Source organism: Balaenoptera musculus, chromosome 3, assembly GCF_009873245.2.
Source record: "Balaenoptera musculus isolate JJ_BM4_2016_0621 chromosome 3, mBalMus1.pri.v3, whole genome shotgun sequence".
In the NCBI taxonomy this organism is placed as follows: domain Eukaryota; kingdom Metazoa; phylum Chordata; class Mammalia; order Artiodactyla; family Balaenopteridae; genus Balaenoptera; species Balaenoptera musculus.
Window position 1 is genome coordinate 129,106,838 of NC_045787.1, and position 17,713 is coordinate 129,124,550.

At 40.1% G+C, this 17,713-nt stretch overlaps 1 protein-coding gene and 1 pseudogene across 1 annotated transcript; one reads left to right on the plus strand and one right to left on the minus strand.

The window, feature by feature from the left end:
* MFAP3 (microfibril associated protein 3) lies at positions 1 to 16,605 on the plus strand. Its single transcript, XM_036846731.1, has 3 exons — positions 1 to 51; positions 9,757 to 10,220; positions 13,113 to 16,605. Exons 2-3 carry the CDS (start codon positions 9,926 to 9,928, stop codon positions 13,904 to 13,906), a joined length of 1,089 nt encoding a protein of 362 aa, XP_036702626.1. The 5' UTR covers positions 1 to 51; positions 9,757 to 9,925; the 3' UTR covers positions 13,907 to 16,605.
* LOC118892283 lies at positions 6,680 to 7,445 on the minus strand (annotated as a pseudogene).
* Positions 16,606 to 17,713: the final 1,108 nt, after the last annotated feature.

Below are 17,713 nucleotides of genomic sequence, written 5' to 3' on the forward strand. Positions count from 1 at the left end.
ACTTCCGGGCCAAGCAGCCGCTCCAGCCGGAAGAAGCTCGGCGAGGGTCTGGTGAGTGAGGGTTAGTTCGCGGTCGTTGTCGAGGGCTGGGGTGGGGCGGGGGTGGGTTACTAGCGGTGCCGAGGCGTGGATTTGAGCCGGTGGGTTGGGGTATGAGGTGAAGGACGGTGGGGTATCCGCTGCCCTTTTGCAAGCCTGGCCTGGGCTGCAGGAGTTCGGTCATCGTATATTTACGGAGCTCCACATACCTGCCAGGCACTCCTCTGGGCGTCTGGGACACACTGGTTTACGAGCGACTGTGGCTTTGCTCACAAGTAGTTGACAGCCTAGCGGAGGAGACCGACTATAAACAACAAACAAACACGATTATCTAAGACTGTAGTGAGTGCTTTAAAGAAAATTAAGCAGAATAAAGTGACGGAACGAAGCGAGGGAGTAAACCTTTTGAAGATCTGGTGAAGAGTATTAGAAGCAGAAGGAATAGCAAGTGCAAACGCCTTATTGTGGGAACAAACCGAGCCAGGTCAAGGAAGAAGAAAAAGGCTACTGTGCGTGGAGCAAAAAGAGGAAGATGAGAGCAGAGACTTAAACTGGCCAACCCTTGTAGGGGCTATGACCCAGGACAAGGATTTTGACTTTTATTTGGAAAGCAATGGAAAAGCACTGAAGGTTTCTGTGCCCAAGAGTGACATGCTGTGATTTATGACTTTAGGTTACTCCTGACCCTTCATCAGAAAGATGCACCTCTTCAGTTGCCCTTGGACAGTGGAATGCATGAAACCCAAACTGACAGCCAGAAAAGCATTAGAGACACCCTCCCTGTAGAGATGTGAAAAACTAAGTCCCAGAGAGGTGAAGGCACCTGGCCTTTTAAGAACCCACGTCTTCCAACTCCATTTAATGCTTTCAGAATGACCATTTTAATGTCTCTACATAATAATTGTCACTTCCTAAAACTCTTCAGATGGTTCCTTTTGCTTTGATGGTGCTTCTCTAAATTTAAGGGCATCAGTATCACCTGGGAGCATGTTAAAAATGCCTATTCCCCAAAAAAACTAGAACACTTTAAGTATAAAATAGGTGTTTTCCTCTGATTTTCTGTTGTAATGGAAATGCATAGAATTGGGGGTTTAAGAATAGAACCTTGGTAAGCCGCTTAACTGTCTTATCCTTAAAATACTGCTGATAATAATTATAATAAAAAGTGTTCAAACTTTTTGGTCTTACGATCCCTTGACACTTTTAAAACTTATTGAGAACGTCAAAGAGTTTTTGTTTGTGTGCTTGTATCTATCAATATGCCATTTTTCCCCCTCACCCCTTCCCTCGCCCAAAGTTCCCTCATACCCACCCTCACCCAGCACTCCCTGACACCCTCCCTCACCCAGAGTTCCTCAATATGCCATTTTATATGTCAAAACAGCTTTTCAAAAAGCTGTTAATTTATTTAAAATGATATGTTCATTACATGTTAACATAAATAGCATTTGTATGAAGAATATTTTCCAAAAAAAAATTATTGAAAAGAATGGCATTGTTTTACATTGTTACAAGCTTGCTTTTAATATCTGGCTTAATAGAAGACAACTAGATTCTCATATCTCTTCTGCATTCACTCTCTTGTGATAGCATTCATTATGTAGCCTCTGGAAAACTGCACCATATTGTGTGAGAATGAGAGTGAAAAGAGCAAATAATTTTCTAGTATTAATACGAAAACCATTTTGAAAAAGTCTCAGGGACCCCCAGAGGCCCCTGCACCACACTTTGAGAATCGCTGAATTACAGTAAGGTTATGAAAATCAAAAGATACATGGGCTTGATTTGTAAGTCATTAAAACTACATGCACAGCAAAGATGCAGATGCCCAGGAAATCTGCATCTTTATTTTTTTTTATACATTTATTTTATTTATTTATTTTTGGCTGTGTTGGGTCTTCGTCGCTGCGCGCGGGCTTTCTCTAGTTGCAGTGAGCGGGGCTACTCTTCGTTGCGGTGCGCGGACTTATTGTAGTGGCTTCTCTTGTTGTGGAGCACGGGCTCTAGGCGCGCGGGTGCCTAGTAGTTGTGGCTCGCAGGCTCTAGAGCGCAGGCTCAGTAGTTGTGGCGCACGGGCTTAGTTGCTCCGAGGCACGTGAGATCCTCCCGGACCAGGGATCGAACCGGTGTCCCCTGCATTGGCAGGCGGATTCTTAACCACTGCACCACCAGGGAAGTTCCGCATCAGGCACTCTAACACCAGAGTCCATGCTGCTGACCACATAGCCATGATGACACTAACTTTGATCTTGCAAAACTGGAAGAATTGTATTGTGTGGCTATCATTCAAACTATGTATATACTGGACAGGTAGACCTGAAGGTGAGAGTGAGGAGTTCTTTTTTAGTTATACTGAGTTTGAGATACTGGGAGGGTGGGGGGCAGGGGGAGGTTCAGACTATAGAGAAAAAAAATGGGCAAGGAGATCATAAGCCTAAGCTTGTCATATCAATGTCTTTGTGTAGCTTCATAAGCAAATGCTTATGGCAAAAATAATCAAAGTCAAGGGCATAATAAATAATCATGGTTTGAAGCACAGCTTCAGCAAATACAGAAGGTGTTCCTCAGTGTGCCAGAAAATACGCTGACGTTTGAGCCAAGTGCCCAAAGGCCAGTGATGAGGTGTGTGATGGCTCTAAGATACTGTTGGGAGCATAAGGGCTATTCAGAAGCTCTTTGGAAAATGGCCCTCAAAATGATGATTTCTGCTTGCGTATTACTAACCTTTTTATGTTATCTGTAGCAGTGGTCAAGTGTAAGAACAACAGCTTTACATTTGTTCTCTGAAAGGATAGAGGAGTGCTAACAGTCTGCTCTTCATTTCCTTTTTCTCCCCTCTGCCAATTCAGAATGCCACTCTGATCATTTGTGTGCCTCATGTAGGGAGCTTCTCCATTTTTCAAGTGTAACAGTGCAGGCTGAGGAGAGTGGATGAGCTGTAAATACAGCCTTGAATGCAGTTAACTATGGAGAATGAACCGTTAACATCCCAGTATACTTGGAGCAAAAACCAGTACCATCTGGGCATCAGTGTTTTTCCTTCCTTTGAATTATCCCAGAACTATTTCTGCAAACAGCTGTTTCCTCAGCCAACTTAATATTGAGCCACAAGAATGGAAGTCAGCCACATTACTTCCTTATTTACTTCTGTTGAGAATTGGAAGAGAATGGAAATATTTCTTCTCTCAGAATTTGGCAGGAACAGCAGCAAGGCAATCTGTTAGAGATGATAGCTTAGGCACTTTTCTTTTCTTTCTTTTTCTTTTTTAATGATATAGCCAATATCCAGAATGATTCTGGAGGGTAAAATCATCTACATTTCTGATTATTCATGATCCTAGAAAAGCTAACATTTTACTGTACCTAGAAGATGAAAAAGGAGTTAGATTAAACTTAAATATCACACTTTTCAGTTATCCTATTCATGCTGAAGAAAGGTAATAAAACATTCTACCAAGTAACTTCATCCACAAGCATAGCATAGCCCTTTTTAACTGTTTACAGGAAGGTGGCACTTTGGTTTTCCTTTTTGAACTCTTTCTTCTTGCCCTCCAAATGTCAGCTGCTCCATTGAGAATAGCAGGCATGATATTATGCAAAGCCCCAAACTTTTAAGTGAGTTGCATTTCTAAAATTCATGAAGTCCTCCTTTCTCTTTTGTGTTCACAGCACAATTACACTTCTCTTCAGTACTTCTCTTGTATATAGTTAGCTGTTTCTGCCCCTGCCTTCCAGGTTTTGCTGAACTCAATCTTTTTTCTCCCACTTGACCGTTTCTCCATTTTCTTCATTGTTTGCACAGTCAGTCTTCATTTTTGTGGTTTTAATTTTGAATAAAAGTAGATAAAGATGTTTATTTCTTTTTTTAACATCTTTATTGGAATATAATTGCTTTACAGTAGTGTGTTAGTTTCTGCTGTATAACAAAATGACTCAACTATACATATACATATATCCCCATATCTCCAAGATGTTTATTTCTTAAAAAAAAAAAAAAAAGTCATATTGAAGCCAGGAAGTAGACTTCTGTCAGGAGCCGGAGCAGCACGTGTGAGTCCCTCTTTCTCTTCCCCTCTGCAGCTCTTCCCACCACTAGCAGCCCCCATCTCCTGTCTCCTCTCTCTTTCCCTTCTCCACCCCTGTTGTCCTTTCTCTAACCTGATTGCCTCAACTCCCTATAAGGCTTCTCTTCCTCAGATGGCCCTAACCCACGGTGTCTCAATCCAAATTCCAATAACAAGATTCTTCTTAGCCAGTGGGTTGACTTCCTCCTGGGCCCAAGAAGGCAGGGCTCCAAAAAGGGAAACACGGGCTAGGTAGATCACAACCAAAACTCTCTACCACAAGCTCAGGACACATTAAAAACAATGTAATATAATGGTTGGGCTCCAAGGTCAGTTTACAATTCCTGTTTGATCCATATCATTGTAAAATATTTATTTGCAATGAGAAAAAGAGGAGTGTGAAATTTAAAGACTGAAATTACCTAGTGGTGGTTCCCCTCCCCGCTCCATGTTTTTTAAATGGTTGCATGGTATTCCAAGTAAAAGTGTTTTATTTATCTTAAATAATGGCTTTGCTGTAAGGTGTAGATTTTAGCACCTGAAAGGACCATCAACAATAATAATATCTAGAGCTTATTCAGTGATTACTATTACCAGACTCTGTGTTTTTTATATACTGTCTCATTCAGACCTTGCAATAGTCCTGTGAAAATAGATGCTATTATTTTCCCTGTTTTAAAGTTGAGGGGACTGAGGCACAGAGAGATTAAATCATTAACAGAAATCGTAAGGCTGGTTAGAGTCAGAGCCAGGATTCAAGCCCAGGAAACCTGGTTCCAGAGTCTGTACTCTGAACTTCTCCGCTACCCTGCCTTTATCAGAGGCCTGCAAGTATGATGTTCCAGGGTAAACAATCCAGAATGTAATCTGAGTAATAGTTCTCTCGTATTGGAAGTGTTCAGACAGTCTGGAGCAGGGCTGTTGTAGAGGAAATGAGGAAGTATATTAGTGCTTGCTAGTCCATGGACCCTCTGCCTCAGAATCACCCGGGGAGCTGATTAAAAACCATGAATTCCAAGGTCCAAACCCAGAGGTTCTTATTCACAAGGTCAGTAGGTCTGGGGTGGAACCCAGTAATCTATATTTTTAACAAGTTCTCTAGGTGATTGTGATATTCAGCCTGGTTTGGAAACTCTGGACTTGGTAATCTTTTATTCCCACCATTATCTCCTAGGACAAGATGGTAAATGAAGACTTTGAGGGTTAGTGGTTGGTTCAAGGACTGCATTTAGGCATTATGCCTTTAGGATCTTTCGAGATTACAACATTGGCTCTTTTTGTCTCAGAGAATATAACAAGTGCTAGTAAATGCATGTGGGCCTGAATAATTATGATCCCTGTCGTATAACATTCTTCAATTTACAAAGATCCATAACATACTTGATTATATTCAAACTATTCTCTATCAGTGAGTATTTATTGAACATGTGCTAGTTACGAAACATAGCATTAAAAAAATACAGTCCCTGTGCTTAAAGGGCTCATAGGTGAGATGGTGTAGACTGCCTGGCAGTACAGAGCAGCATATACCAGAGCCAGGTGAGTAGTGTAATGGTGAGGGCTACAGGGGTCAGGGAATAGCCATCCTGCATCCAGGTATACTCTGGATCCACGTGGGAGGAAGAGCCAGGCCTTGAGAGGAGGCTCAGGGAAGCTGCATGAAGAAGGGATTCCATACAGCAGTAACACTGCCAGGACACTGTTGCCCCACAGCCCTGTCACGTGGAGGCTGTTCATTCCCATGAAGCTCCTGCATCTCAGAGCAGGGAGAGTGAGTCCATTCCTTCTATTTCCAGTGTCTTCTACCTTAGCTGCCTTGATCCTAGGGGGACATCAGCACCCCCATACGTGATCTGCCCCACTTTTTGAGCCTCTCAGTTCTTTGACTGCTTCACCTTGGACAGTTATCTCTTTCACGCACTTCAACCTGCCACTCCAGTTTCCAAAGTCTACCTCCAGTTTTGCTGTTGGTCGAAACTGCTCCCCTCCAGAATCAGGAATCAGACCCGTTACTCTCTGGCCACAACTTGTAGCTCTTTTTACTGAACACCTAACCAGTGACCCCTCTGCTTTTCCCCTGCCCCCTGTCCCTTTACCTAGATGGCTCTCTTGCATTCTCGATTCCCATTTATCCTCAGGTCCTATTGCACACCTTACTTTCTCAGGGAGGCTTTCTGCAACATGGTTAGCTCTCCATGTTGGGTGCTCCTGTAGCATCCTGTACTTTCCCTTGGGTAGCATTTAGTGTATTTTGTATGTACTTAGTGTCTATGTCCTCTACCCGACTGAGCTCCATGAAGGCAGAGACAGTGTCTGTGGTAGAGTAGGTTGGCACAAAGTAGGTGCTCAGTAGACACTGTTGAATAGATGAAAATGTATACCTCTGGTCTAAAATAGTAGGTTCTAAACTCTGTAGTAGGAAGCGGTGGGGAGGAAAGGAATGGCAGAATAAGAAATGAGGTGGTATTAGAATAAAGTGGAGTTCTGGGAGGTTTGTTTTGTTTTGTTTTTTTCAGTTTGAAAGCAGTCACTGTTTATTAACTGACCAGATTACAAAAATAATCATGGTAGATACCTTAGTTCATCCTTCAAATAAGCCTGTTGATCTGGTCTTCCCTGTTGCCAGCATCTCCACCTTCTACAAAATGGGTGGTCTTTTTCTTCATTCCACCTCGTGGAGAAGACAATTTGAAGGGCCACAGGAAGTTGTTTGCTTCTTTGAAACGTTTTCCAACAGTATAGATCTCATGAATCAGACCCTCCATGCAGATAATACCATATTCGCCAAGAGATCGAGCAATCAACACGTTATCCGTCAGGGCAATTCGCTTCTTGTTGATTTTGCCATAAACACGCTTGTAGATCAGTTCATTTACTGACTTCAGGTCTGGGTACCCCCATGCAATGTACGGTTCCACAATTCTCAGCATGTTAATTGAAGCCTTGTCGTGCTTTCAATGGCAAAGGTGCCATTGAAAATCTGACGGAGGCGAAGAAGCTGCAACACCTTTCGAACCTTTGGGCTCACACCATTGATACCTCTGATCCTGATGACAAATGCCAATTTGGGTTCTGCGGGTATGTGGAAGTTGCCAGCTTTTCTTGCCATCCCAGCCATTTGAATTTCAGTTCTGTACATCTGCCGGTATTCCCTGTGATAGTGCTTAGCTTTTTCATAGATAAGCTTCCTCCTTGCCTTTCGAAGCATCTTTTGGGCAAATTTCTTCCTCAGGCACTTGATCTTAAGCTCTGCGAAATTCTTTCACTTTTTCTTAAGGGTTTCTGGCACAGCAGGAACCTTCTTTTTCTTCTCTTCTGCACTCTCCATGGTTCCAGCCGGGAAAGAGCTGTTTTGCTTTGTTTTTGTTTTCTCCACAGAGAGCAGACCTCCAGCTCAGAGCCTTCAACAGATGGCAGTATCTCTAGAAGTTAATAATATGACTTTGTTGGCATTGTGCTTATGTGTATAGTTACTTTTATCTACAGATGTGATACAGACTTTCCTTTTAACATAAATGTATGAAAGAAAAATGAGTTTTTTAAAGAAAAGCATAAATAATAATTTGGTTCATGGATATAGCAAAAAAAAAAATCATAACAGTAGAAGAGATGAATGAAATTTGGGAAATGCCAACTTGGATGAAGCCACAGATACTCCTTATGGAAGTCCTGGGGAAAACTTGGAGCACTTTTTCAGCACACTCATTTCCTGTCACTGTTGAGAGCCACGAGTCTAGAATAAAGGACAAAAATCACATCTGCCAATTGTAGTGAAAAAGTTGGGAGCTTACATATATCAAGCCCTAGCACAGTGCCTGGCTTACTTCAGTCATTTAATAAATGTTATTTCCATTGTTTCCACCCTCCACTCCCTCCTAACAGAGACCAGGATTCTCCTGCTAACGTATAGTATACTCTTAAAGGGCAAGTCACAGTGAAGAGGTTAGATCAGATCACTTCTATAATCCCCTCCAATGCCTAAGTGCTTTGTTTCCTTTAGTGTCATTTTAGTGGGGTTTTGGAAAGAAATGGAAACAAGCACATGTGTTCATCTATTATGTATAGCAAACTCTGACGTTCTTTGTTTTACTCTAAATAGTCCATCCTTAAATTTGAAAGAGAAAATTATTGTCATCATCCAACCATCCTTTCAAGGTCTAATGAAGATTAAATGATATTTACAACTTAATGTAATTTAGACTTTGGGTAGTTTAACGGCAACAATGATCAATTGCTTTTTATGTTGTATGATCAAGCAGCTTTCACGTGAGTATACAGGGGAGTAAATGTCATTTCCAAAACTAATTATTTTGGGCCCTTATAAGAAATAAAGCTAGGTGTTTCATCCCATATTTTATAGAAATAGAATTTGAAATATTTCTTTAAGAGTCACTGATTTTAGGGGCTTCCCTGGTGGCACAGTGGTTAAGAATCCACCTGCCAACGCAGGGGACACGGGTTCGAGCCCTCGTCCGGGAAGATCCCACATGCTGCAGAGCAACTAAGCCCGTGCACCACAACTACTGAGCCTGCGCTCTGGAGCCCACGAGACACAACTACTGAGCCCACGTGACACAGCTACTGAAGCCCGTGCACCGCAACGAAGAGTAGCCCCCGCTCGCTGCAACTAGAGAAAGCCCGCGTGCAGCAACGAAGACCCAACGCAGCCAAAAATAAATAAATAAAATAAATTTGTAAAAAAAGAGTCTGATTTTAAAAGAGGAATCAAATTACCAGGAAGTTCATCATAATCACATAGATTCTTAGACTGGGATATCATTTTGCTTTTATTTATGATATTTTACTCTTCTTTTAAATGGGTCTGACAATCTTCCCTGTAGTTTACATCTGTATTTCTACCAACCAGACATTTAAGGTGTCAGTTCCTCCCTTAGCTAATTTTATAGACTTTGAGCTAGAAATCTGGTGTTTTACCAACTTAAATATACTGAATTTTGTTTCTTGATATTGAAGAAATTATTAAAGGAAAATTCTTTTGTCTAACATTCTTGACCAAGAGGGAGGTTCTATAGCCTCAGAAGTCAGTAACTATTTATGTACATGCAGTAGTGCAGTTTTCTTTCTAATGTTAAAACAAAAAAACTACTTCAAGGAGCCCTGTATTATTTATATCTTATATGTCTGTGTACTTGAATTACTCAAATTTTGAGCTCCATAGTTATGATTATAATGTACCAGTTGATTTAAATTATTGGTATAACAGCAGATGGTAATGGGGTAGGTTGGAATAAAAGATCATTAAGCTAAATATTTTAACCTTCATTGGCTCCCTGTTGCATGGAGTTTGTCAGAGTGAAATAGAATCACAGCAGTTCATAACTAGAAGAGCCCTTAGAGATTGTCTCATCCAGTCCCTCATTTGACACATGAGAGAACAAGCCCAGCTATTTGCCAAGGACCTACAGCTAGTTAGTAGCAAAGCTAGTACCAGAATCTAGGTCTTTTCGTTTCCCAATTCAGTGCTCTTTCTACCGATTCTGTTGGGATTTTTAGATGATGTTCTCTCTATTTCACTCCCTAATGTTGATGCCAGTTATTCTAATCAGTATCACATCTATTTATTTTTAGGACATAGAGTTTCACCCCATTATGAGTCTTTCTTGGTTAAACTTTATATCTGGCTTTCTTTTAGGTTGGTCTCCACTCATCTCTTTTAATCTTGAAGACTTCAAAATATACCTGGATCTACCATTTTTTTTGAAAACTCCAATACCAAGCAATCAATGACCCACCGTGCTCTTGTTATAATATAGAAGCTTTTCAATTCTTCAACTCTAATCAAGATTTTCTCCCATTTTCCCATGAAGCCACATTGTTGTCTATTCACTTTAGTGGTGAGTGTTACTGTGCCAGCTGCTTTTGCTTTGGAAGATGTAGGCTTCAACCAAATGACCCCACTGGGAGCAAATCATAGTTCTTCCAATGCATCATTTCTCCCAAGTTTTGAACTCTCAGCAGATTCCCACTCAGGTGATGATGTCATCATAGCCAGAGAGGGAACTAGTGTTTCAATCGAGTGTCTTCTCACAGTCGACCACTATGAAGGTGTCTATTGGTACAACTCAAAAGGACAGCAGCTGGATAACAGAGACAGAGGTAACTATGCCAGAGTATAATTAATCAAGGTTACTCATTTCCTATTACTTCTTTCTTCTTGGTTTTAAGGCATATTCAACAAGAAATCTCTAAGATAAGGTACTACAGTAAATAGTTCAAACTTTGGAAGGCCTGGAGTATTATACCTATCAGAAAAAGCAAAATAATGGTAATTACTTAACCAGAAGAAAATAAATAGAGAATAGTTATAAATTTAAAAGATGTTCACATAATGATGGTGAGCTATTTTCTCTCCTCTTGGTGAGCTGGTTTCCTTCTTCATTCAAGGTAGACTCCATCAGGGTTGCTGCATACAGCTGTGCAGGCTACGCACTGCACAACTCCAGGGGCACCATTCACCTAGACTGTAATGTGAGTAGTACAGTGTGCTGGCCCTGTGTGAATACAGCAAGAAGGATTTGGGTTAGACTTAGAGTCATAAGTAAAAATTTTTTGCTCAGAAATGAGTTACTAAAAATGTTGGAGGAAATCCAGGATGTTTTTTAAAAATAGTTATAAAGATCTGTGCATAAAACTTTGTCCCTCAGAATCAGAAGGGCACCGAGGAGGAACTCTATAAGCCCTTTCTATTCTATACCTTAATTTACTTGAAAACAGGAGAGTTTCCCTTGTATTTTTTTTGTCTGTCAGTCTTAAAAGATCACACAAACATCATAATAATGTGACCAAGGTCTACTTTTTGACAGGTTTTTATTTGATTTTGCTGTTTATGAACCCGTAAACACATCTTAATCAGAACACTATTTCCTTTAATTAGTGTTCTGTTAGAAAGATTTTTTTTTGAAGACTACTTGTGTTAAAACACCTTAGGAAGAAATCTCCATGAAATATCAATGGCATAAAGATTAAATTCTGGGATCCTCACAAGCTACACTTTTTGGAAAAGGCCCGTTTATATTTTTTGCTAGAAAGATAGTCTAATCTCTTGGAATATAAGAATATTTGGCTATTCATATTAGAGTGGAAAACAGAAAAGGAGACAGATGGTGCTTCCTTCTAAAGTATACGCTAAACATTTTAACCTTCTACAAACTGAGTAACTGGCCACCAAGGGATTGAAGAGTTTGGATGTTAGAAAGAACAGAGCTTCTTAAGAATATAGACCTATTAAATCAGAATCTCTAGAGTGGTGCCCAGAACATGTATTTTGAACGTGATTTGGGGTTCCCTGTTTGGATCCACTGAACTAGACTCTTATCTCCTTTGGCTCTAGGGTCCTAACAAACCCATCTAAGATGTGAATTAATCAATGTGATTATTACAGACTGACTGTATAGACAAAGCTTAGGTTAGGATGAGACCAGCCAAGTGGAATGGCAGTTTTATTTTCCTATTTTGCCCTTACTTTGAAAACCACTAACATCTGTCATTGATGCTTTCAGCAGCAGCTCTGGACAATTATATTAAATTTTATGAATCTCAAGTGAGAAGTTTAAAGAGCATAGTCTAGTATAAGGTTCATAAATCTTGAGCTATTATCAGCAAGTGAGCTAGAGAGTTTAGATTGTGGTTATAGTGGTTGATGAATGGAGTCTATGTAGTTCATCATACCGTGGATTCACAGGGTATCCTTTTCATAGCTCCAAGTTTATAGAACAGAAGCATATAAAATAATGACTATATTCATAACTACATGTTTTCCTCTTTTTACTATAGTAAAAATATAACTATAGAATTTAGATAAATTTTGATGATGTTAAGAATGGGCACAATCCACAGTACTTACTAATTGATGTGCCACCCAAATAATCCCGAACCATAGAATCTCAGGGATGAAAGAGATCTGGAAGATTAGACATTGAAATGGTGCTTAACAAGCAGTCACCCAGCCTCCTCTGGGACACCACCTCTAGGCATTGGGACTCATACCTACACCGCACATTAGCCCATCTATCCCATCTTTGAATGGCTTTCATAGTTAAAGCACAGAGTACACTGAGAACTTACCACAAAGGTGAGAATTGTGCAGGCAGAGCCAAGTTGTTTTTTTTTTCCAGGTTATTAAAGGATGTTGAATCACGGTGGGTGGTCAGTGTGCTTTGTTTTTCATACTCATGTGCTTTTGTATACGCGTTCCCTGAATGAAGATACCTTCATGTATGGAAGAGAGGCAGCATGTTTTAGGTTTAAAACAAGCCTAGGCATCTTAAGGGCAACTTTTTTCTCTCTCCCAAGCTGGTCATTTAGCCTCGCTTGTGAAACATATCTTTTGGCTTGTGCTTCATTTACTCTTGCCAGAAAAACAAGATATTATCATCAACCAACCTTTTCTAACAAGACAAATTAACATGTGCAAGGCATGCCAGATTAGCCAGTTAGTAATTGAACAAATGCATTAAATTGGTAGGGTTTTTTAAAAATAGTTTTTGTCTTAAATAAATAAGTTCATTATTGAAAGTAAACAGTTTAAAAGGAAGTAAAAATTACTCATAACCCGTTATATAAATAACCATTGTTTTATATTTCCAAGGCACATCCTTCTAGTTTATGAGAAAGTCTCGGTAGAGACTGTGATACAGACACACACACACACACACATACATATTTCTTTTTAAGTTTAGTCATTTAGCATTATGTCGACACACCTGTCTCCCTGAAAGGCTTCTTACATCTAGCGGTGAAAAGGTAGTTATGATAATCATTAGTGTCAGGAAGATCTTGATTCCCTTTTTTAAGTTCCAGGCTGTTTAAATTCTGACTCTGAACATAAAAAGTCTGCTCTTTCTTACATCTTTAAAGGAAATAGCAGAACCTAATAGAAGAGTTGATTTAAAGTACTCTCATGAAGAGGTGGAATATTGATAAGGCAGTTGGCATATTTAGTAATAGTATTCTTTATGCTGTAATTTTTTATTTCTGTTGGGTTATCAGGTGGAAAATGGTTGGTTTCTGATAACTTCCTGAATATCACCAACGTAGCCTTTGCTGACCGTGGGCTCTATACATGTTTTATCACCTCTCCGATCCGTGCCTCCTACTCGGTCACCTTGCGTGTTATCTTCACCTCGGGAGACATGAGTGTCTACTACATGGTTGTTTGCCTGATTGCCTTTACAATCACTCTCATCTTGAATGTCACACGGCTGTGCATGATGAGCAGCCATCTTCGTAAAACTGAGAAAGCCATCAATGAATTCTTCCGAACTGAAGGGGCAGAGAAACTTCAGAAGGCCTTTGAGATCGCAAAGCGCATCCCCATCATCACCTCAGCCAAGACTCTGGAGCTCGCCAAAGTCACACAGTTTAAAACCATGGAGTTTGCTCGTTATATTGAAGAACTGGCAAGAAGCGTCCCTCTGCCACCCCTCATTCTAAACTGTCGGGCCTTTGTAGAGGAGATGTTTGAGGCTGTGCGAGTGGATGACCCTGATGACGTGGGAGAAAGAATTAAAGAGAGACCTGCCTTGAATGCTCAAGATGGCATCTTTGTCATTAACCCAGAGGTGGGCCGGAGTAATTCACCAGGAGGAGATTCGGATGATGGTTCCCTGAGTGAACAAGGCCAGGAGATAGCAGTTCAGGTTTCTGTCCACCTTCAGTCAGAGACCAAAAGTATTGACACAGATTCTCAAGACAGCAGTCATTTCAGCCAGCCTGATGATACAGGATCTGCTGACTTGAACTCTAACTACAAAGATGGGGCATATGAAAGCTGCCAGCTGTGAGCTACCCCAGTACCCACAAAAACGGCTCTCAGAAAAGGAACCTGTTTCATGCAGGAAATAACATTTTTACCAAAAGATAAGTAGGACTTTCCCCTTGCTAATATTAAGCACATCAGAACATGAATTATTACCAAAATCTTTCTAAAAATTCAGTGTTTTCCCTATCTGATCTTTCTCCGTCATTTACCGTGAGCTTGATTAAATGACACATGTTGAGATTTAAAGGGGCCCGAGACATCAGCGTAATGGGGAAAGTACCACACCCAGAATCACATGGCTTCTCTTCTGGTCATGGTTCTTCCATTGTTAGGGCTGACACTTGTCTTTAGGCCTCAGTTTTCCCACTAACAAGATGAGGGATTTGCACTGTATGATACCTAAAGTCATTTCTGGCCCTCTAACTTCTTACCTACCACCTTTAAACCAAAAGAATCTTCATCCCATTTCTGAATAAACCCTTCCCTAGACTTTGAGTCCCTTTTTATGGAAAGGACCAAGCTGAAACTTCTTTCTGTGATTTGGATTCCCACACCAATGCTAGGCATAGAGGTGTGGGTGTTTTTCAGATGTCTTGCTGGTGGAGCATACAGTTGTATATGCTAGGTTGAATGTCTCCAGTGTAGCCCATGTCTGTATTGTTATACAGATATCAGGGAGCTAACTGCTCGTTAGTAAGCTACTTTCCATGAGTAAATTGGAACTTGTGGGGGTATATCATGTCTTTTTAACTTACTGAGGCATCATTTAGCTCGTTGAGCAGGCAGTGATTTCCCAACTGTTCTCCAAAAGTGAACAGTTCGTTCCTAAAGAATAATGTCTTCATTGTTTTTAGAATAGGAAACAATGTCAAATCATCTGTGTCTGGTAAATTAATGGATTTTGACGTTTCTGTTCATAGAATTTCTCAGGCTTTCCCTTTTTAAAAGTACTGGACTCTATGAGATGGTTCTGTGTTTGGGATCCCATTCCAGGAGAAGACCCACAGCTGAATTCCTCTTGAGACCTCTGTCAACACTCTTGCCTTCCGTGGTCTTAAATATGGTGCTAAAGGTTGCATGCCTCCTTATCTTGTTCGTCTTGTTTATATTTTATTGTTGAGGTTTTTATTTTTGTGTACTTCAGGTGTAGAATTTTGAGCTAGGGCTCCTTTTGTGGCCTTTCCGAGAAGCACTAACCTGAAATAAGATTAGATAATGGTGTGTGGTGTGTGTTACTATATTAAATATATAGATACTAATACAGATGGATATATATACACACACATACAGGTGATCTAGACGTAAAGAGGGAGAAAAATTATGAGGGATGCCACCTGATTCAACTGTGTATAATAAACACTTAGGACAGTATTTCTTGCCTGGCTGAGATCTGATATAATGGAATTGTACATACTCTTCAGAATAATTTCTTCAGCTACAGTAAGCTTGGCATCATATAATTTTAAGAACTTGGCAGTGGAACTCCATGTGCTTCACGTTTCTTCATTTGGCTTCTGATTACTGAAGCATTACTTGAACAGAGGTTCCTGAGGGAAATGTTCGGCGGAGGTTTTTATCAGGATTTTAATTCAAGGTTTCAAATGGAGGAAGGCAGGAAATTCAAAGTGTGACCAGATAGAACTCCTTTCTCCTTTGTGAAGGCTTATCAGAAGTAATACATCTGCTCTGGATAGCATGAATGAATCGATGTGCAGTTTTATCAGATGGTATTACAGATAATGATAATGCTGCCTTTTCTGTCTCTCAGGCTGTTTCCATGGAAACCTCCAGAGCCAAACAAAAGCTACCCGTCATTTAGCCAAAGCTTGTCTTGGCTCATAGACCTGTATTTCTTTAAAGAACACTGTTTTCATACATTTGGCTATGAGAGCAAGGGCTCTTGAACATGCCCTAGATTATAGAACACTTTTTCCCTTCCCAGAATGTTTCTCTTGAAAATGTAAAAAATTTTAAAATCCCTTGTCTGAGGTCTGTCCCCTGAATGCCCCTCAGATCTTTAGATAGCACCTTGCAACCTGTCCCAATATAGCAGGTTTGGGGTCATTTTTAGAATGTAGCTTGTCACATTAAAGAGAATGGATTTACCCCACATGTTCTCATAACAGACATGGGCGTTTGGGACCCTAATGTAGACATATTTAATGATCAAAGTCCTGAGAAACAGGGCTTTGGAAAAATACAAGAAATATTGGGAAAAAAATAAGTTTGCACAATACTATATAACAATTAAGTATAGGCTACTCCAGTGTATCCTAGATAAATCACTTTAGAAATGTAATGGTGACTTAATTTGGTGGCCAAAGTAACTGGATTACTTTGAATATTCCAGGTTAAGGTGCCACTGATAAGGAATTAAAGTAGGTCAAAATTTAAGTGGAGCTGATATCACTTTCTAAATCTAGTTGTTCAGAGGAAGAAAACCACACTCACTAACATTTTCTGTAGCTAATCAAATACTCTTCGTATATAATTAATACTCATGTTATCTTTTTGTAAAATCCTTAACCTTTTGAACTTAAACTCCAGTCTAACAGTCTTTTGACAATAGTGGTAGTGTAATTATCCTTCTGTCTTGCTAGATTTTATGGTTAGTGAAAATGCCTTTACTCAACAAACTATATTTGAAATAGTTGTCATCTTATTTACAAATTTTGTCTTGTATTGTGATTTAATGAACCTTACTGTCCTTATGAAATGAAATGGTGGCTTTGTGAAATAAATTTACCAAAAATAGACATGTGAACATTTTTAGAGATTCCTTACCAGCTGAAATCAGACAGACAGGCATCTTTGGAGCTGATAACGCAACTAGTTTATAGGCAGTTTGATAAGCCTGTCCTCAAAGTCGCACCTGTTCTGATAGTTTAGTTCTTGAGTCTGGCCCAGTGAGCGTTTATATTTCCTACCAACTACCTTGGTATAAATATCTTGGGAGTCGCTGACCTGGAATGGTTGTGAAAAGGCTCCCGGCTCCTTCACCTCACTTACCACGTATTTTAAAGTCGAAATACCCAGCTTCCCTTTTGTCCTCCAGCCACAGTGAACCCCTTGGCACAGTCCTCTCCACGCCCTGCATGTAGTTACACCCTAAATCAGACCTTGTATTCTGTGTCACAGAGCAGCGTGGGAGCGTGAATGCTCGTTTTCCAGGGCCCGGCCAGTCATGGGTGCTAGCCTTGCCTCCGCACACCAGCTACGGCAGCACAAGTATATCAGATTTCCTGAATCACCATTAAGAGAACACAGTCTTTTGTCACCTAGGCCAGCAATGTTAAAAGTGCTAAGCCTTATGCATAAACTCCTAGGTTCTCAACACATTTCATAAAAGTAAATGAGTTGTTTAATATGGTTCAGATGATGTTTAAATGGTTACCATGTTAATGAATACTTACATTATAATTTTGTCCTTTTTTTAAAAAAAGTTGTACTTGAATGTAATGTATTAAATGTTCAATGGAGTATATTTCATTTGTCTGAAGTCTTCTATAAGATACATTCATTTTTATGTGTCATGGAATTTGATGTTAGTGATTTTAAACAGGAGTAAATTTGAAGTCTATTTGGTTTCTACTATGGCTACCCATTTGAATTTTACAAATATTTACTAAGCATCTGTATGTTTTTGGTGCTATAAGCCATACTGAGATGGGTGTCCTGCCCACAGTTTACCATGAGAATGTAGTTACCAGACCATCCTCACTAGGCCTAAATACAGCAGTTTCCCACTTCTGAGGTAAAGTATTCCTAGGAAAGGGAGAGCTTGAGAAAAGCCTAGAGATAGGAAGATTTAGCACATGTTTTAGGGAAT

Bases quoted from the DNA above. Each gene is read 5' to 3' on its own strand.
- MFAP3 (XM_036846731.1), top strand. From the start codon at position 9,926: ATGAAGCCACATTGTTGTCTATTCACTTTAGTGGTGAGTGTTACTGTG. The intron at 10,221-13,112 runs GTAACTATGCCA...TTGGGTTATCAG, and splicing joins GCTGGATAACAGAGACAGAG to GTGGAAAATGGTTGGTTTCT.